This window comes from Oncorhynchus masou, unplaced genomic scaffold (genome assembly GCF_036934945.1).
Source record: "Oncorhynchus masou masou isolate Uvic2021 unplaced genomic scaffold, UVic_Omas_1.1 unplaced_scaffold_2___fragment_2___debris, whole genome shotgun sequence".
NCBI lineage: Eukaryota > Metazoa > Chordata > Actinopteri > Salmoniformes > Salmonidae > Oncorhynchus > Oncorhynchus masou.
Window position 1 is genome coordinate 308,519 of NW_027016544.1, and position 21,773 is coordinate 330,291.

General features: G+C 40.4%; 1 protein-coding gene across 1 annotated transcript in view; it reads left to right on the forward strand.

Annotated features, from left to right (window-relative positions):
* Window positions 1–537: 537 nt before the first annotated feature.
* The window catches only part of LOC135538703 (cadherin-7-like), a 128,336-nt gene continuing 107,100 nt past the window's right edge, over window positions 538–21,773 (forward strand). The window contains exons 1-2 of the mRNA XM_064964606.1: window positions 538–647; window positions 9,084–9,684. Of these exons, the coding sequence (XP_064820678.1) occupies window positions 9,439–9,684 (246 nt within the window). The 5' untranslated portion in view covers window positions 538–647; window positions 9,084–9,438. The remainder of the gene's footprint in view (window positions 648–9,083; window positions 9,685–21,773) is intronic.

Here is a 21,773-nt window from a genome sequence, read left to right on the forward strand (position 1 = left end):
AAAACCCTATGCAGCTGGCTGGGGAATCTCCAACTGAGCCAGCTCTGGTGCAGCCAGAGAGAAGGAGAGGACCATCTGAATCATTTTCAGTCAGCGAAGGCACATTCGTCTGTTTGCACGTGTGTGTGTGTGTGTGTGTGTGTGTGTGTGTGTGTGTGTGTGTGTGTGTGTGTGTGTGTGTGTGTGTGTGTGTGTGTGTGTGTGTGTGTGTGTGTGTGTGTGTGTGTGTGTGTGTGAGAGAGAGAGAGAGAGGGAGAGGAGAGGGAAAGAGAGAGAGGGAGGGAGAGGAGAGGGAAAGAGAGAGAGAGGGAGGGAGGGAGATGAGAGGGAAAGAGAGAGGGAGGGAGAGGGAAAGAGAGAGGGAGGGAGAGGAGAGGGAACGAGAGAGAGAGGGAGGGAGAGGAGAGGGAAAGAGAGAGAGGGAGATGGAGATGGAAAGGGAGGGGATTCGGGGATCGGAGTTCCTGCGCTGCATCTCTTCTACGGTTCACCAATGCGCGTTGTGGTAGTTATTCTATTCACCTGTGCACGATCAGGAATACGTTTGTATTACAAACTTTTCATATATTTTTTGTCATCATCACCTCTAGTGGTAGCCAACACGGAAAGAGCTAAACTTTTATAACTTACGACCTAACCAATACGAGGTAAGTTTTATCGAATAATTGAAGTGAGTAAATTCAAGCCTATGTTACGTGCATTTCCACCAGAGTTGTTGCTTGCAGCAGTTGAGAACGATTCCACTGGGACACGAAGTTGGCGTATGGTTAATTCATGACATTAAATTATATTTCGCTAATTCTGTCATCAGTATGCAGTGGACACAGCTTTCCTGCAGCGGCTGTTCACTGATATGTTTGTTGACCAAGGGGTTTGTGGTGAATGGTGCGTCATGGACATTTTAATGCCAAACATTTTTAACATTCGATTGAGATATCTCGCTTCCCCCGTTGCTGTCTCATTTCTCTCAACACAGTTGGAGGTGAGCGCTATAAGTGTCAGACCTATTTATGATATGCTATGGGATGTTCTTAGTCTTTAGCCTTCAGTTCAATGTTGGCTTAATGTAGCTATGAATGATGCGACGCTCCATTTTGGCACCGATTTTGGAACATGCATGCGCGTTGTTGTTTCAAAATAACTTTATTTGTGTATACTATTGTATGTGCACATTTAACAGATTCGTGTTAGGATTTGTTTTGTGAACGTATGGTCTTTGAATATGAATAGCATGCCAGGAACTACGGTATGTATACCGTGGTCACTTATGGGGTATTTGACGGAATGTACATTATAATAGAAAAGGTAATAACAAAGTTCTAACAATTAAAGCGATCAACCTGCTTTTCTTGGCAGTGTCTGGAATGAGAAATAAACACGTGATGCAATAAAACTTATCAAGCATGAAATGCATCCTACTAATTAATCAAATGAAAAGTTATGATTGGCATAGATACCATGATGACAACAACGTATTGGTCGTCGATACACCGACGTATGGTACTTTATAATATGGTAGATGGGATACGCAGAGCAAACTGAATAACGCACGGACGATTCTGCCAGACTTCTCCTAGACCTTGCTAAGGTGGGGACTGATTAGGGTTATTTTTATGGTGTGTGTTCCACATTATATTCATACTTTAGATGTCGTATTAATTTATATTCTTTTCAGGTTCTCCACACTGTAATTTAGGAAATTCTCATTCAGTACAGGAGCGAATTAATAAGCAATGCTTTCATCATTTGAAAATGAATTTCAATTATTAATGTTGCTTGAGATTGGATTTGTTTTATTGCTATGAATCAGCCATTTTCTTGCACAGCACAAATCAATCAGCTAATTTTAATTGGAGTGATACAATTAATCAATTTGCTCTCTAATCAAATTGACTTTTGAAAAGTTTGTCTGCTGTTGCATGTTGATACATTTTGCTATTCAGAAGACTGATTCATTCATTCCAGCCTCTAATTAGGTCTGCGGAGATAGTTTTCACAAAACAAGCCTATGCTTTCTTAGGTTTGTGGCCCCTCCCCATCTCAGACAGTAATACTAATTTGGACTCCTTACAGTGTGTCTACCCCACTATGGAGAAGTACTCTTACACTCTCCTTCTGTGATAGTACATATTACAAACCTATAACCCACCCCATTAGATGGATTGCTTTGGCTATACTAAGGCTAAGAGGTGTGGAGCAAAGCAATTGGAGGCTGATGCTTCGTAAAACCCATAGAGATTTGAAAGGCTATCTGCTCTCATCCACTGGCAGGCTTACATCAATGAAAACTCCTTACATTTCCTAGAAAAACACTTTTATGTGACCAAGTCACTGAATCACCTACATACAGTATCACGATTGTCCCATATGAGACCTATATTATGGGTATTCTTTAGGTACAGCCTCCTTTACTAATAATGTTGACAACTATCCTGTATTAAATCAAAGATAGTTGGGAACAGATTTTCAATGTTTCAATACCATGGCATTGAGTTTATGAACTGATATACAAAACAACAATTGATGCATCATTCTTTACAATTTAAGCTATTATATGAAATTCTCGCTACAAAAATAGTGCTCAGTGTTTGGGGTATTGAACAGTCAGACCCTTACAGACTCTGCCACGAGGAAACAGAATCATTAGAGGATCTCTTTTGGTACTGTCCATTAGTGGATTGTTTTTGGAGTCAAGTCCAGGAATGGTTGTTATGCTATAATATCAGGGTGTGGTTGGACCTGCAAACAGTATTGCTAAGGGATTTGAAGGACCACAGTCATTCAATAGTAAATATCATTGTACTCTTGTGTTAACATTTTATTTTCCAGGCAATTTCGGCAGAAATGTTGCAGATCGGGAGGTTCAAGTCCTTAGTGAGACACCATGGGAGAATGGAAGGACGTATTGTGAGAGGAAATTGTAGAATGATTATTTACTGGGAAGATGGAAGATCTGTGGCTGTCTGAAGTAAATATATACACAAACGTACAGTATAAATGTTTGAGGTTCTCCAATCAGGGGTGAGGGTGGGGATGGGATTATTGTATTTTTTTGCGTTTCGCTATTCATACTGAACCAAAATATAAAAGCAACATGCAACAATTTCAAAGATTTTACTGAGTTACAGGTCATATGAGGGAATCAGTAAATTGAAAAAAAATAATTACGCCTTAATCTATGCATTTCACATGACTGGGAATACAGATATGCATCTTTTTGTCACAGATACCTTAAATATAATGAGCCTCACAATGGGCCTCAGGATCTTGTCACGGTATTTTTGTGCATTCAAATTACTATCGATAAAATGCAGTTGTGTTCGTTGTCTGTAGCTGATGCCTGCCCATACCGCAATCCCACCGCCACCATGGGGTATTCTGTTTACAACGTTGACATCAGCAAACCCACAAGACGCCAGGCTAATGGTCTGCTGTTGCGAGGCCGGTTGGATGTTCTGTCAAATTCTCTAAAACCACATTGGAGGCAGCTTATGGTAGAGAAATTAACATTGAATTGACAGGAAACAGCTCTGGTGGATATTCTTGCAGTCAACCTGCCAATTGCACGCTCCCTCAAAACCTTTCACATCTGTGGCATTGTGTTATGTGACAGAACTGCACATTTTAGAGTGGCCTTTTATTTTCCCCAGCGCAAGGTGTACCTGTGTAATGATCATGCTGTTGAATCAGCTTCTTGATATGCCACACCTGTTAGGTGGATGGATTATCTTGGCAAAGGACAAATGCTTACTAATAGGGATGTAAACACATTTGTACACTAAATGTAAGAGAAATAAGCTTTACATGTTGTGTTTATATTTGTATTCAGTGTATGTTTTGGTTTCATGCTGTGAGCAGGGTGTGTGCTGGACCTGGTAGTTATGGGTGGGCTCGCTTCCATAGGGGCTTGGTTCTTCCTGCCCTTGGAAAATCCCTTTGGCCCAGGGCATTGCCAACGTCTCGGGGCCTGTAATCAAACCCACAAATGCTGATGCTCCAGGTACTCAAATAGTCGAAAGAAAGACAGTTTTATTGCTTGTTTAATCAGAACACAGTTTTCAGCTGTGCTAACATAATTGCAAAATAGTTTTCTAATAATCAATTAGCCTTATAAAATTATAAACTTGAATTAGCTAACACAACGTGCCAATGGAACACAGGAGTGATGGTTGCTGATAATGGGCCTCTGTACGCCTATGTAGCTATTCCATATAAAAATCTGCCGTTTCCAGCTACAATAGTAATTTACAACATTAACAATGTCTACACTGTATTTTTGATCAATTTTCTGTTATTTTGATGGACAAAAAATGTGCTTTTCTTTCATAAACAATGACATTTCTAAGTGACCCCAAACTTTTGAACAGTAGTGTATATAGATGCTCCAAATGGTCCTCCACACTGAAACCTTTCCGTGGGTTGTCCCACTTGGTTACACTCTTATAAAAAAATATTAATTGAGGAGGGGTAGGACTTTACCAAGAACCTACAAATGGGTCTGTTATGCAGTGTTTATCACTAGACCCTTACAGTCCCTTCTATGGTAATACGTGATTGTGATTTGCCATTGTGTGATCGGAGTGCTGCAGTGCCACTTGTTCCCTCAAAATTCACAGTGACTTGGTTGAATATTGCTCCAAATCAGCTATAGAAAAACAAGCATCTCTACTGTACTCCTTAGGGCTCTTGCGTTTTCAGTAAAAGATCAGGATTATAAGATTCTGTTATTCCGTGAATAGGGAGTTGTCTCAGTGGTTTCTTTGAACCCCCTCTCTCTGTTTGCATATCAGAAAGCCAGTGCCCATACTAACCTTACTGAGCTTATACGAGCCCATAGCAATCAGACAAGGAGTCCAAGACGGAGTAGTGAAATGCAAGTGTTTACAGATTAGAACTAACACAGACAACTGGCCAGTATTGACTTTTCAGTGTCACATTTCTAGTGTTGATTCAGGAGTTAATTTCACTGTAAGAGTGAAATTAACACTTAGTGGTGAAAAAGAAGCCTGTGTTGGTGTTAATGAGCATAGTTATTGTTTTACACTGTGGTGAGTAAAACAATCCCATCAAAACCACGAGCATCATTATCATGTTTCCCAGAATGCTTTACTGCGGATATGTTATTTTTCTAAACTAATCCAATCAGTTAGTCCGATTTATTGCACCTGTTACTGAAATTGTTGTTCCAGATTAAGTGGTTTAGGTAGTCTCCATTTTCAATTTCCATTGTCCTGACAGTCATTCTGAATGCTGATGAATAAAAATACAAACTGTTGGCAATCCTAAATCTGTCTGGATTCCAATCGGAATTATGCATTCATTTGCAAGTCAGCATAATGTGACATTCAGGTCGGATGTGGTCTATAAACCAGGAGATTCCTGACACCGCTGTGTTAGGGGACACCAAAATAAGACCCTGTAATATGTCATGTATATTCTCATAGTTAAAAAAAGTATAACATTTGCCTAAGGACTCGCTTGGTGAAGTACAGTCATGGTTGGTAACTCTATTATGGTCAGTGCAATCCAGATCCTTGGGACGACCCTACCCTTAACCCCAACCTTAACTCCTACCCTTACCCTTAAAGTAACCTTAACCATAACCTTAACCATTTTACATTTTAACTTCAATGGGGTAGGGAAGTCCCTAGGATCCCGGATAGCACGGACCACTCTAAAAGTCACAAACATTTTTAAAGGACCCTGGGAAATATGCAAATGAGGCTTTACACTATAAACCATTTCATTATATTTCACTCCATTGTAGATGGAAATTGTGTGCTTTTTTTTACCCCAGAGTAGAGCAAGTGCATTTTATATTTAATTCCAGATCAGGTAAAATACAAATTAGTTCACTCCAGTGCATAGTGAAATGCCTATTGCTTTACTCCAGTTTATAGTGAAATCCTTAATATTTCACTCCAGTGTATTGTGAATTTCACACAGCCAGAGTACATTTTCTTCTCAGTATAGGGTTACAGAAACACTGTCTAAATGTTAACATTTTAACACTTTTGAAAGTGTTAACAGAGTGAATTTAAGAGCGGATAAATACTGCATACACACAGCAAAAGTGTTAGAATTAACACTACAGGGAGTAAATTTAACACTTCCAATTTTGCTGTGTATTTGTTGTGCCCCGGTAGACACTGTGAAATCCACAAGCTATACGAAAGGGTGGAAATTAGTGATTGGTTACTAAGCACTCTTAATCCCATTGTGAGGCAGGCAAATGGGATTAGAGACCTCAGAGAGAGAGAGAGAAAGAGAGAGAGAGACCGAGACCCTTGGTACATGATGCAGATGAATATTGACTTCTCACTGTATCTCCAAAACTCTAATTTCTCCCTTTTACTACTGGTATTTTAAAGCAGCTAAACACCTTCCAAGTCAGCGATGTGTAAGGTGATGCTTTTTGTTATATCCTTTTGTTAAATCCTCAAGTGCAAATGGTGGAAGGACAACTTCATTCTTCAAGCAAAACAAAACAGATATTTCTCCTGTACACTGAAGGTTGTAAACATCTGCTCTTCCTCTCTCCATCCTTCTCTCTCTTGCTCCTTCTGTTTCTTATTGATGCATATAGCATCAGCGAGCTCTTGACTCTCACTACAATTCATTCTCAGTTCCGTTCTGTGGGGCTCTGGGTTAAGCACAATAAGAAGCATTAATTTGTCTGCTCGCCTCAGCCTGACCCTGCACTGGGCAGATCCTCTCCAACACAATACCACAGTCTCAACCTGCCTGCCTCTGCCTCTACGGCTCTCTTGGTTCTCTCTGCCCTCCAGCCAAATCTGTTCCACTTTCTACCACTACCTGCCATTAAATCGGATGCAGGAACTTTGCATTTACTTTCTCCCTGTGTGTGTGTGTGTGTGTGTGTGTGTGTGTGTGTGTGTGTGTGTGTGTGTGTGTGTGTGTGTGTGTGTGTGTGTGTGTGTGTGTGTGTGTGTGTGTGTGTGTGTGTGTGTGTGTGTGTGTGTGTGTGTGTGTGTGTGTGTGTGTGTGTGTGCGTGCGTGCGTGTGCGTGTGTGTGTGTATTCCATTCCGTACATCATTAGGCTTTTCACATTCAGGACACAAACAGGTCACCTTGAGATGTTTGTCTGTTGGCGGGTCAAGTGGGACCCAGGGGATCCTGAGTGGCGCGGCAATCTAAGGCACTGCATCGCAGTGCTAGACATGTCACAACAGACCTGGGTTCAATCCCAGGCTGTATCATGACCAGCTGTGACCAGCAGTCCCATAGGGCAGTATACATTTGGCCCAGTGTTGTCTGGGGTAGGCTGTCATTGTAAATAAGAATTTGTACTTAACTTACTTAAAAAAGGGGTTCTTGGGAGTTTCTTAGAAGTGAGCAATGGTTCTATGGAGCACCATTTCTACTCAAAGATTCCTTTCTCTTGGAAAGGGTTATTTGCAGTCTGAATGGTTGCAAAGAACCTTCTTGCTAGAGGATGTCTCCATTGAAACAACCATTGATGTCGCTAAATATGAGTTGGCAGCAATTTCATCTAATTAATCTTCTCCTTCTATTCTTTATCTCAGTTTATACCAGTTTTGCGCAGGACTAGCATAACCGTGTGAAGGTGGAAACAGGCTGATTTAAATTCTGTGAAGTGTAACTGCTCTTTTTGCCTCCTGAAATAAAGCCGCAGCTATGTAATGAAAACACTTCTGAAGCAGTGCATGATACCATCATTTATCTCTATGTGTTAATTACCAGCACTTGATAATGACTTCGTTAAGGCACGAGTGGAGCGGAGCAAATGACTTCCAACAGGATGTGGTGTTAGCTGTTTTTATTTAGCTCCCGGGGAGGAAGAGGAGAAAACACAATGAGTGCTAGAGACTGTGTGGGAAGAGAGAGGACATTGCATGCCAAGGTAATTATCTCCATTGGCCAAGGCATCTGCCTATAGTCTATAGGAGGAGAGAAAAAGACAGGTCAGAGAGGAAACAGATGTATGCATGGTCAAGAGTCTCGGTTTCTGTTTCTTAAGAGCTCGCTTTCAGTTTCAGTAGTCCTCTTGGGATTTTTGTGTTTTCTCCTGGCTGACTTGAATTGGTAAGTCAAGTGATATTTGGTCATGTACCTAGTGAATGGATTGACTTTTGAGTGTTTTCACACTGTCATTACATTATTTTATGGCTGAGCCTGCTCAGCTCTCAGCTAGATAACAAGTCACAGTATACTGCTCAGGTAATTTTCCAATGGTGGTGTCGCTGGGATGCGGTGTGATATATGCTTAGACAACAGTCGATCATAATAAGCCTATTTCACTACTTCCACTAGTTCTTAATGGCACTTCGTTGGTAGTCAATCCCATGCAGCAGCATGGTGGTGGCTGAGTGACTGAGGCAGAGATCGCGTTGCATGCTCATACAGCGCTCCGTAGTCCTCACACACACAAACTGCTGGGAGTAGAGGTCAGAACACGAACCGGTCCGTCATGTTGCTGACAGCTCAGATTTATTTTTAATCTTGTGGATGAGGGCTTGCCAAACAGATCAGGTGCCTTGTTAGTGTTGTGTGGAGAGCCATAGCGGTATTACTTTGTGCCCTTCTACAAAGAAAATGTGACAAAATAACGACCTTGGAAAAGGTAAATCTGCAGTAATGTGAATTCAGCACGAAAGAAGGCTGAACGACACTTAATTGTTATTCCTACCGCCCACAATTTTTATCCCTGTATGTGGAAATCACTTTTCTTGCGTACATAGATAAGCCAGGTCATTTTGCTCCAATATTCTTGTTAACATTTGACCTCTCTCAATCTGGGTTTAGTTGGGAATGGGTATATACAGTGTAGGTTAGTACGTAGAACTTTATGGGCCCTTGAAGGATACTATGTTAATTGTATTTACCATATTTACTGTCTATTCATTTTTGTTCGATTTCTTTATCAGTGGTTGAAAAATGTAATTATCATTGCATCAGCAAGCACATTACTTAGTGTCTAAAGTGACTGCGGTCACTGAGGCAATTTCGCTGATGGCAGTTTCTCTCTCTCTCTCTCTCTCTCTCTCTCTCTCTCTCTCTCTCTCTCTCTCTCGCTCTCCTCATCCCTTTGTTCTGATAGGTGCCAATTACTCCACCCCTGTGGTGAAGAAGCAAGCTTCCCCGTCGCCATTGACCCTCAATCTACCCCCAATGTCAACCCTCTATCTCCAAAGTGGAGGGAATTACCACAGCTTTTGTCTACAATCAAGACCAATGAACAGCACCACCACTCCAATACCCAGAGCTTGACTTTTTCCTTTTTCTTCAATCCAAGTACTCTCTTCTTCAGGGTTGTATCCACAGTCTTCTTCTTTTTCTTTTTGGCAAAACATTGGGTCAGGAGGACAGTGGGATTAGGCCCTGAGGGTTTTATCATTTCTCTGCTGTGTGATTTTTCTCTCTCCTGGGCTTGTTGCTTGTTGGAGGGGGCCTAAATGAGGTGGTGTGGCTCAGGAAATGTGTGGAGAGCAGGTGCTCTCCTGGCTCTGCTGCTTCCCCTCTGGGAGCTGGGCTGCTGGGGGTTGATCTCCGCCTCTGGGGCCTCTGGGACACAGAACCAGGCCCAGCACACTGCTGGAGGCCCATGGGAGCTGCTTCGCAGGCACAAACGCAGCTGGGTATGGAACCAATTCTTTGTCCTGGAGGAGTACACAGGTGAAGAACCGCTGTATGTTGGGAAGGTAAGTGTTTGCAGTTCATGTGTATTTATATAGCAGTTGGAATGAGAAACAAACAATAGATATTGTTTAACTGCACCATCTTTTTATAGAATAAGAATTTACAAGATTTCATCACTCTGATCACTAGGAAAACATGTATAATACGCCAAAATAAGTCACTCTAATTGCTTATATGTTTTGTTAAACACATCCATATCCATTTATATAATTTGTAATTTTAAGCTCATGTTTCAGTCATGTGTTGCTTGTCTCTCAAGTTTATTGCATTCCACACAGGTTGAAAAAAATAAACATAATTTTTTTGATAATTAGAGTAAGTGATCATTTGAAACATTAATCCACACAATGCTGTTTTTTAAACGTTTTATTATATATTGACTCTCTATTTTAAACTGTATTAGAGTATCAGCAACTCACAACAGTTGCCAATAACCACAGCTCATTTCAGCACCACATTTAAGCAGACAGCTCCCTCTCAGTGAGGGCCTGAGCTCAAATTGGGCAGATGGGCCTCATTTGCATTTCCTGGATTTCTGTTTTCTTGAGGAATTTCGTGGTCTTATAATCAAATCAGGTTTCAGCTTTCCGCTCATCTGCAGGATAATTGCTCAGGTCTGCATGTGTTTGCAGGCTCTGCACTCACAAACACACTTCCTGACAGTCTCTGAACTAGATAAGTGGTTCCAGCAGCAGGAATTAGGATAGTTGTGACTCTCCCATTATCTCCCATTGAGTGCTGGAGTAATGTTATGGATAGGAAGCCAAATCACAATGTGTATCCTTAGTGTCAGTGAAACCTTTATGTAGTATACTGCATATACTGGCCTGTATTTACTATGGTTGTGGTATGCATTTTATTGTTCTTTATTTGTAGTCTTTGTTAGTCATTTTATTGGTTTCTTTGTACAATGTTGACCTTTTAAAGTTGGAATGAGAGCAGTGCAGAAGGTCAATCTGGGCCACTGAGTTGAACCTGAGATTTGTGTACGTGAAGTCAAAGATCCTTCTCTGACTCCTACAACTCCAGTACGATAAAGTTAAGTGGATAAAAGCACCTTTTTCATTGCCCTCCAAGCACTCGGTCAGGCTTGTACACTGTAGAAATAGTAGCATCAAAACACAAAAAACTGTCACTCATACAATCAAGTGGTTAAGAAATATAAATGGTTTATAGCCTAAATAATGATTGAGGATAAGGGCCTATGGAGAATCTTTTTTTTGTGGAATTACACTTTATGCTTTGTTTAGACAGATTAGAAACAGGAGGAGACAGAGGAGTCAAAGTGGGACAGGCAGAAGCGGGAATTGAACCCCTGACTTCCGGGGCAGTAAAATGGTATATTTCATTGTAGTCTCATTGGAATATTACCCACTCAAACACACAGCCACACTGTAAACATAAATTCTGGGGTCATTTGAAATTGGCAAAAAAAGAAAAAAAACATACTTAATAAAAAATGTAACCTTTTATTAACTAGGCAAGTCAGTTAAGGAGAAATTTTTATTTACAATGATGGCCTACGCCGGCCAAACCCGGACGACGCTGGGCCAATTGTGCCCCCCCCTATGGGACTTCCAATTACGGCTGACTGTGATACAGCCTGGAATTGAACCAGTGTGTATGTAGTGATGCCTCTAGCACTGAGATGGAGTGCCTTAGACCACTGCACCACTCAGGAGCCCAACAAACTGTTAATTTCATTCCTTTTCCGGTAATGCTCCCAGTTCCTGGTAAGGTGTTATACACTTAAGTATTGTTACAACACACCATGTAATGTTTCAAATCATCTCAGGATGATGTGTTTCAATACTCCAGCAAGAAGGTTTTGTCTCCTTCGCAATGGTGGCAGTTCAGTTGCTACCAGTTTTGGTTTTACAAAACACTTCATTTTAACACAACAGTGTCAACGGAGACAAGGTCCACAGCTTTTAATAGGAAGCTTTTGTAGGTATTTAAGAAGCATGGGAAATTATTCATCCATTTTAGTCATCTTTCAGGATACAAGAGGATCTGAGATTTTTGTCTTATGCCTGGTAGCCTCCCAAACCTTAACTTCTCACCCCCTCGCATGGCAGACCAATCAGATCTGTTGATTCCTAGAGGTGATGCATGTTGCCCAGGAGCAAAAGGGACTGTCACGTTAGGTGTCATGACACTGTTTCTGACATGACAGGAAGTTCTAACCTCGTGGCTGAGGTCAGAACTTTGCGTTCATTTGTTTTTTTGTTTTATGGACTTCAAGTGAGAACCTAAGTGAATGTTATCATAAAACATGTATATATTTAATGCAATATCATAGGTATTTCATAAGGCCTTAGTTTGAGTGCCTAGTTTCCCCCTAATATAGGGGCCTGAAACTCATACACGTCACTTTGAACCAAAACCAAGCCCGTCCTTATCATATTTCCAAGCACGCTCTACTGCAGGTTGATTTCTATCTTTTTTAATGTGTTTTTGCTTGTACATTGATTGATACATCTTATGCTAAACAAGATAAATAACATACATTTTTCTAAACTAATCCAATCTGTTAGTTAGATTTTTTTTTAAACCCGTTACTGAAGTGGTTGTTCCAGTTTGAATGGTTTATGTAGTATCTTCACAAAGTTCATAACTCTGGCAGGCATTCTGAATTCAAGTTGTAGGTGAAGAAGAGCTTCAACTGTTTGAGAGCCAACTCTGGGTGGATTCCAATAGGATTTACACATCACTTTGCAAGCCAGCAAAATATGACTTGCAGGTAGGGTTGCAAAATTCTGGGAGCTTTCCTGAAATTCCCAGGTTTCCCAGAACTCCCAGGTGAAAGATATCTTGAGTCCTTCAACCAGGATATCTGGGTATTTTGGATAAGTTACTGGAATTTTGCAAACTTTACTTGATGTGGCCTGTAAATAATCAGTGTGCGATATTGTCATACATTTAATTTTAACCTCTTGAGTGTAGGGGGCAGTAAGTCGCTCTGGATAAGAGCGTCTGCCAAATGACGTAAATGTAAATGTATTTTGATGTTTGGATGAAAAACGTACCCAAATGAAACAGCCTATTTCTCAGGCCCAGAATCTAGAATATGCATATAATCAGATTAGGATAGAAAACACTCTAAAGTTTCCAAAACTGTCAAAATATTGTCTGTGAGTATAACAGAACTGATATTGCAGGCGAAAACCTGAGGAAAATTCAACCCGGAAGTGTTGTTTTTACTGAAATCTCTCTGTTCCATAGCCTGCCTTCACTCCAGGGATATCAACCAGATTCATTTTCCTATGGCTTCCCCATGGTGTGAACAGTCTTTAGACATAGTTTCAGGCTTTTATTTTGAAAAATGAGCGAGAAAGATCACATGGCTGGGGGCCAGCAGCGTTTTGCATGCGCAACAGCTTGGAGCAGACATTTCTCTCTCTCTCCTATTGAAGAAGCTACAGTCCCGGTTGAAATATTATCGATTATATATTGTAAAAACAACCTGAGGATTGATTATAAAAAACATTTGACATGTTTCTACGAACATTACGGATACAATTTGGAATTTTCCTCTGCGATGTAGTGACCGCTCGAGCCTGTGGATTTCTGAACATAACGCGCCAACCAATGTACTTTGGATATAAAAAATAATCTTTATGGAACAAAAGGAACATTTATTGTGTAACTGGGAGTCTCGTGAGTGCAAACATCCGAAGATCATCAAAGGTAAGCGATTAATTTTATTGCTATTCTGACTTTCGTGACCAATCTACTTGGCTGCTAGCTGTTTGTAATATTTTGTCTACTGAGAGAGATGTCCTTACATAAACGCTTGGTATGCTTTCGTCGAAAAGCTTTATTGAAATCTGGATTAACAACAAGCTAAACTGTGTTTTGCTATATTTCACTTGTGATTTCATGAAAATTAAATATATTTAGTAATTTAATTTGAATTTGGCGCTCTGCAATTCAGCGGATGTTGACGAAAATGATCCCACTAACGGGATGGGTGCATCAAGAAGTAACATTCACAAAGAAACTCACTTTTTGAAGGCCACAGGATTGGAAAGGAATGAATTCAACAACCATGTATCTGTCACAAAAATTATAGTTATGGTTGGTAACTCGAGAATTCACTCAAAAAGCAAGGCCCTCTGGGAAATATTTGAATAGGTTTTACACTAAGTAGTGTATTAAGTTAGCACTGGTTCCAGTGTGTATATGGTCCCACTCTTTCAGTATTAATTCAGCACTCTCAGTGTTAATTTAATACGGGAGAATTTGCTGTGATAGTCCTCCTATTTATTTAATGAAGAAGAACTTACTGTGTCTCCATAATGATATGTATGCTTGCACTCAAAGAAACAAAGTGGCCACTACTAGATGCAACATATTTTGATTGATTGGTGGAATTGCATTTTATAAGTCAAAATGAATAACAGTGATAATCCCAAAATACTGTAGTGTGATTTATTGTACATAATCATCTTAATAATCATCGTTTTGGACATTTCTGTACCGACACTGGTCGGCTGTTGGTTATTACACAGTAAGTCCCTCTCAATAATGATGTATACTGAGTCAATAATGCCACTGTGCCAGCCATGGATAGCCATAATTTGGCATCTGTGTGCAAACAATCCGACAGACCCCCCTAGTTGGATCTGGTCATTTGTCTAAGCAGAAGCAGGGGGATATATGATATAATGTGGGGGAAATGGGAAGTCATCACTTTGGCCTGGCTGATCACGCCGCTGCTGCATCTGCAGCCCTGCTTGGCTTTAATGGATTCTGTCAGATTGTGAAATTCAGAACCAAATGTCTCATTATGCCTTGGCACTGTGCCTGGGGTAAGTGCACTGGCCTAGAATCAGCTGCAGTCACAGCAAGCCGGCGAAAACATACATTAAAGACTCAAAACTACACAGTGTCGACTGAAAATTGGTGACGCATATTTAAGCAAGTGGGAATGGCGTTGTCGGAGTAGTGCTTACACTTAACAGATGCTCGGCGGTAAACATGACATAATTGCAGTGATTATGTGCGGTGATTATCGTTTTGTGCACAGGGTGTTCGAGTTACTAAATATTTGCAAGTACCAGTGTGGAGTCTGGGCTGAATTAGTGATCTAAGTAGGCATGCAATTCAGTATCACTTTTATTCCTAATTAGTTGAGTCAACTTTTATCTCTAAGCTTTCATTTTGTGTCTTGTCTGTGTTTACCAGAACGTGTACAGAAATCACAGTTTCTGAGCAATTTTACAAACTTCTGAAAAACATTATACTGACTTTGTTGATGAGCTCCTACCATGGTAGTGTCCTCCTTTCCCATAGGTCTGTTCACGTTTCAGTGGCTACAGTGCTTTGCCCATCAACCCTCAGGGCAAGCAGAGCGCCCGTTCACGTCAAATGGACCATCGTAGGGCACAACAGACAGGACCCTTGTGCTGCGTCTAGCTTATTTTTAGAGCCTGTTTCCAGAAACTGAAAGCCTGAATAACCGTCCAATTAATGGATGGACTTATTTCCCTTTTCTTCCTTTAATGGCTGCTTTCAGTATTATGAAGCCTTTTCCCTGCCAAACACACAACTATGGGCCTTTGTCCATGTGAATGGAGAAGCGCAAGGAGAGGCAGGAGATCGGAAAACATCTGTGGATGAGCAGCTGGAAATTTGAGCTAAAGCAGACTTGTACTGAGTCCATGAAGTACAAAGTACACATGCTCTATCAACATGTAGTCTGTAACTTGAAAACAAGTGTATCTGCAACTTGGGTTTTACTGATCACCACCAATTGCGATGCGAGATGTTTTCCCCTCTTTAGTTCTTGGCTGAATCATTCCTACTCTGGTGGCAAATAAACTTCAATAACTAAGCCTATAGCGAAAGTCATTACATTTTTGAAGAAAACACGCACGCACGCACGCACGCACGCACGCACACACGCACACACACACACACACACACACACACACACACACACACACACACACACACACACACACACACACACACACACACACACACACACACACACACAGGATGATAACCATGCTAGCTCCCTCATTAGCATTCTGTTAGAGGTTCCCTTTCAAATGGATTAGTGTCATAGAGCCCGGCGTGCTATGCCATGCCTCCACTGAGGGGTCAGTCCAAATCTTATCTAATCACTATCTCCACTCATTTACCACAAACAGGGAGGCAAAGCTGGCTAGTGGAAGGGGCCGCATGCGCTAGCTAAAGGGGAGGGAAGATGAGAGAATTTGAGCTGGGGGGGGTCATCATATCCTAGGAACTACCCCAGGGAGAGGGTATGGGAGTGGAGGAGCTCTTCATGGAGCCTGGGGCCTCTGGGAATGTTGTGGTAGTGGGGGGTTGGAAGCAACACTATGCTATGATCCAGGGAATGAAAGTAGATGATGATAGTGGTGTACCTTCTAAAGGACTAGTTGTTAGCAGAAAAATAATATTCTGTTAGTACTTCTTTTGATAGACTTTTCTCCATAATATAGTATAAAATGCAGACACTTTCACTTCACCCTTTATTTGTGACTGATGTGTCAGTGTACACACTATAAGAAACTATTTAACTTCTCTTTGTCTTGAGAGATGGGGCCGAAGACATCGGGGCTTTAGGGGGCTGAGGCAGGTATGTCCCCTGGGGCCTGAAGGTGCAAGGTATAGAGCAGAGGATCACTGTTGACCTATCACCTTGCCATGAGAAGCATCCTTTGGGCTTGATTTTCCCACTTTATGGTACACAGCTGGTAGGGTTGCTAAGAAACAGAGGTAGAGAGAAGAGCTAAATCATTGCTGACTAGTTCCATTCTAGTTTGTTTGATGCCCCCTAGTAAAACTGTATCTTGCTCATATGAAGGGAGCCCAAGAGGGGTGGATGGTGTGTCTTGGGAATTGTTTGTTTATCATAGGTTATATTATGGTTTGAGGTATGGTTAGAGGTAGGGGATTGAGTTGTTGAAATTGTTGAAGTTCTATATTGACTTTTAGGGATCCAAACTAGTAAGACCTTGAATTTTAGATAAGGTGTCCTCAGCCTTTTGTTGAAAGTATTATACACACACACACACACACACACACACACACACACACACACACACACACACACACACACACACACACACACACACACACACACACACACACACACACACACACACACACTGTGCCTTGTACATGGTCTTACCTGTTATCTTCCGAAAAATTGACAATGTTGGCTCGGGGGAGACTTTGGATCAATCAACTTATAATTTTTTCCATACCTGTTGGGCCTCAAGAAAATAAGTTATTTGAATGATTAAAATACACAAAATTGTGACAGACAGGCTTGATTTGGTCTTATGTAGCAACATTTTACATTGTGTTTTTTACGTTGGATAAAAGTAGAGCTAGGAAATGGTATATCATACACTATAGAACAATGAGAAAGTAATTCTGATTTGAAAGTTGATAAACTTGTAACACCATTTTGAGAAAATGTCCCTTGAATGTTTTAATACACCTACTGGAGCGCTCTTCTTTGTCTACACCCCACCAATCTCTGTAAGGATTCACATGTGAGGCCATGTGCTAAACAGAGTGAGTACGGTAGTGTACTAAACAACCAAAGATATCAAGACTAAAGGCTGGTTTATACTAGGTCTATTGACATGTCTGTATACAGTTGTCACAGTGACATCATGAACATTCTATAGTCGTCCGACATCAAACTTGTCGTTGTCGTTTAAAAAAAATATAAATACAAAAACAACAAATCAAATCAAATGTATTTATATAGCCCTCCTTACATCAGCTGATATATCAAAGTGGCTGCATGACATCAGCAGCCTGGTGGTCCAAAATAGCATAACTGGTGTATTTTAACACCAGTAAACCATCCGTTTAAAAATGTATGTAGTATTTGTAAATCTAGCAAACCAGGCAACTAAAAGCAACTTTCTAAACAATGTGTTGGTTAGTTTCTAACTTATTAGGTAGCTAGCTAGCTAACGCCAGTTCAAATAATGACCATATCATACAGCTGACAAAGTCTTAACATGAGCTAATTTGTATTCATTATTTCTGAGATATGAATAATATTACTACGCAAATCATACATGTAATGTTAGCTAGCGAACCAGCCCACTAACATTAGCTAGCTAGCTAACTTGCAATAATAATTACTTTCTGACAAAATGAGAAAAGTATGATATTTGAAAATGTAGCTAGCAAGACACTCTTACGCGTGTATAGGGATGAACGCTTCCCCCTCCTTGTCATGGATACCTTGGTTGCCCTTAGTTTGAAGATGTAATCTGGAGACAGGTGTTTTATACAACAGCCTTCTGTGTGTTCTCTTTTCGATTCTCTCCACATATTTACAATCAAACTCCTGAATTTTCTCCACCTCCTTAGCTATCATACTCTACTTCCACTGGTCATTCCACTGATTTCAAACCTTGGTCCTCCAGAAAGTGGAGAGCATTAGCAACACTTTGGGAATTATTTGTAATATTGTTCAAAAAAGCTGCATTAGAAAGGAATACGTACCCATATTGAGCAGCTCATGTCATAGACAGAAGCATGCTACATGGCAGACCAATCCGAACTCATCTCTCAGGCATGCCCAGCCCATCCATTATCTCAGCCATGGCTAGCGGGAAGGTTCCTCACCTTTTCCGTGGCTAAAACAACTACGCTCGTAATTTAACAATTGTATTTGTATTTACAAATGGCATATGTTTGTTATTAAAGCACATGTAAGTTCACATGTTCCAGAAGGCATTTCTGTCCCCCCCCCAAAAAACGTAAAAATTTTTTTTAAACAAAACGTTTAAGTTCAAGTGCCTCTCCTGTGAAGTAGTGACGCTCGACATAAGCCTCATTTCCTGAAACGAGTCCCAATTACACTATAGCTTGAGATGGATAGGAGTCAATTTGCCCTGTCATTAGCTTTTTTCCCTCTAAATAGAATTAGACAATGAATGCGAGGCGTCATTTTTCATGGAATGACAAATCAGATTACGGTATCAACATTCATTTTCAGACAAGTGTCTGTCCGAACTCATCTCTCAGGCATGCCCAGCCCATCCATTATCTCAGCCATGGCTAGCGGGAAGGTTCCTCACCTTTTCCGTGGCTAAAACAACTACGCTCGTAATTTAACAATTGTATTTGTATTTACAAATGGCATATGTTTGTTATTAAAGCACATGTAAGTTCACATGTTCCAGAAGGCATTTCTGTCCCCCCCCAAAAAATTTTTTTTTTTTTAAACAAAACGTTTACGTTCAAGTGCCTCTCCTGTGAAGTAGTGACGCTCGACATAAGCCTCATTTCCTGAAACGAGTCCCAATTACACTATAGCTTGAGATGGATAGGAGTCAATTTGCCCTGTCATTAGCTTTTTTCCCTCTAAATAGAATTAGACAATGAATGCGAGGCGTCATTTTTCATGGAATGACAAATCAGATTACGGTATCAACATTCATTTTCAGACAAGTGTCTGTTTGTAATTAAACAAGTTTGACCTGGGTGTATCAAATACTGGACCAGGAAGCAATGTTGTATATGTTACATAAAATATTATCTCTTTAAAATTCACAAGTTGTGAATACTTTGCTATGGTATCGACAGTTCAGTGTTGTCTTGCTTTGATATTGCGTTGATATAAGGTCAGACTATTTCTTTAATTTCACTGTCAATACTGTAGGTGTTATTCTTGCCTCTTCAGCTTGAATTAAGTTGTGTCTTGAAGTGGTTTGTTGGAAAGAGTTTGTGTGAAGTCATCCTATTCTTGGAATGAGGCCCATTCATTTTCAGTGGGGGAGATGAGTCCATTGTCTGGCAGCGGTAAATTGTGCCCTTGGCTGCAGGAAGCTATGCAAAGCAAAGACTATGGGATGATTCAGAAATGGATTGGGCTATGATCTAAGGTTCCTGTTGAGTTCTGTGTGACTGTTGCTGATATCCCACAGAAGGAATGTTTAAGTCGATAGAATGATTTACTGGGTTTCTTCGGCAGGGGATAAATGCATTCACTTCTGCAGGGAATGTGTGTACACATCAAATGTGTTCCCTCCCAAAGGCCAAGGCTGACTCATGTTGAGGTTTTAAGGTATCGTATTGTTTGAAGTGGTACTGCTTGTTTGAGCTGGTTATTATTCCCTTGGATTGTAGTGGTATGGAAGACTATGTAAATGAGAATTCAATTATTATCCCCTATGTTCTCTGTCAGTCCCAGGTATCACGTTTCACTCACACATTTATTTTGTAACATTGAGAGTGAGTCACAGAAGTCATATTCACTTTAATGCCTGAGCTATCCACATCCACAGACAATATTACTCAGGTCTTTTGTGTTTGCTGAATGACTCCTTGAGCCCTATTCAATCGAAACAGGTAACGGAGATAAAAAAAATACCATTCTTCCAACAGCGAGAAGCAAGTCTGAATTTAAATGCATTCTACTTGTTTCACACTGCCATTCTTCTGTTGAGGACATTATTCCAAACATGCACTCTTGAACCCCAAGAAATATAGTGTTTTTGACATATGCTTGCGTTCAGTATATGGGGATAGATTTCTGCCATGTGTACATTATGTTTTGGCAAGTATCTACCTCCATACAGCTTGATTAAATAAGGACCATTGTTTTCATTATTTCTTATCTTGTTTTTTTTTATGTACATTGTACATTGCTCACAGTTATTCACATAGTGTTTACTCCCTGGGTTAACCCTATGGGTAATGTATTGGCTTCTCTGTGACACTTCAGTATATCCAGCCACACCGACAAATCAATGTTATATAATTTTCTATTTCATCAATTAGCAGACAAATTTATCTAATCATATACTGAAGCTAAAATTAGAAGAGACTTTACTCTGGGCAAGAGCATACAATCTAAGAAGAACATTTTAGTATCACGGGAGATGCGGCGACATCACAGCCTCATCACCAAAGCCATTCACGCCTCGGCTATGATTTTTACTAAAGGCCACATTCAACAATGTCAGCCACCAAACGTTGGTAAACGGTTTGAGCGCTGATCAAATTTCAGAGTGGGTGATATCCATATTAAAGGGAAATTTCACCCTGGCTCTGCCACGGCATATAGTAAATTCTACATAAAAAACAGCTTTTTAAAATCATAAACAAGTATCTAAACCACAAGCTAGAAATAGCACATTTTCATTTCACTGGTAGAATCAGGATGTTTCGACTCCCTGTGTATTTGTGAACCACAAAGTGAACCACAAAGTCCCGTATTCATAGCGAATGCTGATAGCGCCCGCTAGGTAAAGGTAATGTGCCCACAAAGTTAAATAATGGCATTGTTAACTTCGAACGACCAACACACAGTAATTTCAGGATTTCTCAAGGCAATATTTTTTGTTTGTTTTTCACTGTTTAACATCATGCCCGTGTGATTCAGCCAGTGGTTTGCGGCTATTAAGAATGATGCGGTGACCAAAGATTATCAGAGGGATTTTCAGGCTGAACTGATGAAGAATACATTTCAAAGACAGCTGAGAAGTGATGCGATACCATCGTGTTCGTCTTCCTTCACAACAAAATGGAAGATTATCAATTAGAGGTAACCTAACATTAGCGACCTTGATAGCCTAGCTGGGTAATTTAGCTAGCTAGTGTTACAGTCCTGTACTGAACTCTGAAAGCCATCAGCTAAATCATATAGCTAGCTATCTTTTGGTATACACACAGTCAATCAATTTCGCCCATGCCATGGTAGTCACTGCTTGACTGGTCGCTGCCTTTAGCAGTTAACATGTTTGTTTGTTTGTTCGTTTTATCTTTGACTGATGTTAGCTAATGTAAGCTGGCTAATGTTACCAAATAAGAGTATCTACATTTGGTAGCCATCTATTCCACCCTTGTCTGGAAAACAATCTGTTAGTAAAAATAGAATTGTCGATATAGCAAACTCACTCTCTGTTTGTGTGTTGGTAGCAATGATGAATGTGTATAAATTGTCTGGTTGGTTAGTTGGTTCTCAGCTAGTCTCAACTGGCTAGCGATCTTGCTTCCAATTTAGACACTAGTTAACAGCAAGCTGACAATATTGAAATGTCCATGTTAGGTATGCTTAACTAGCCCGTCTAATAGA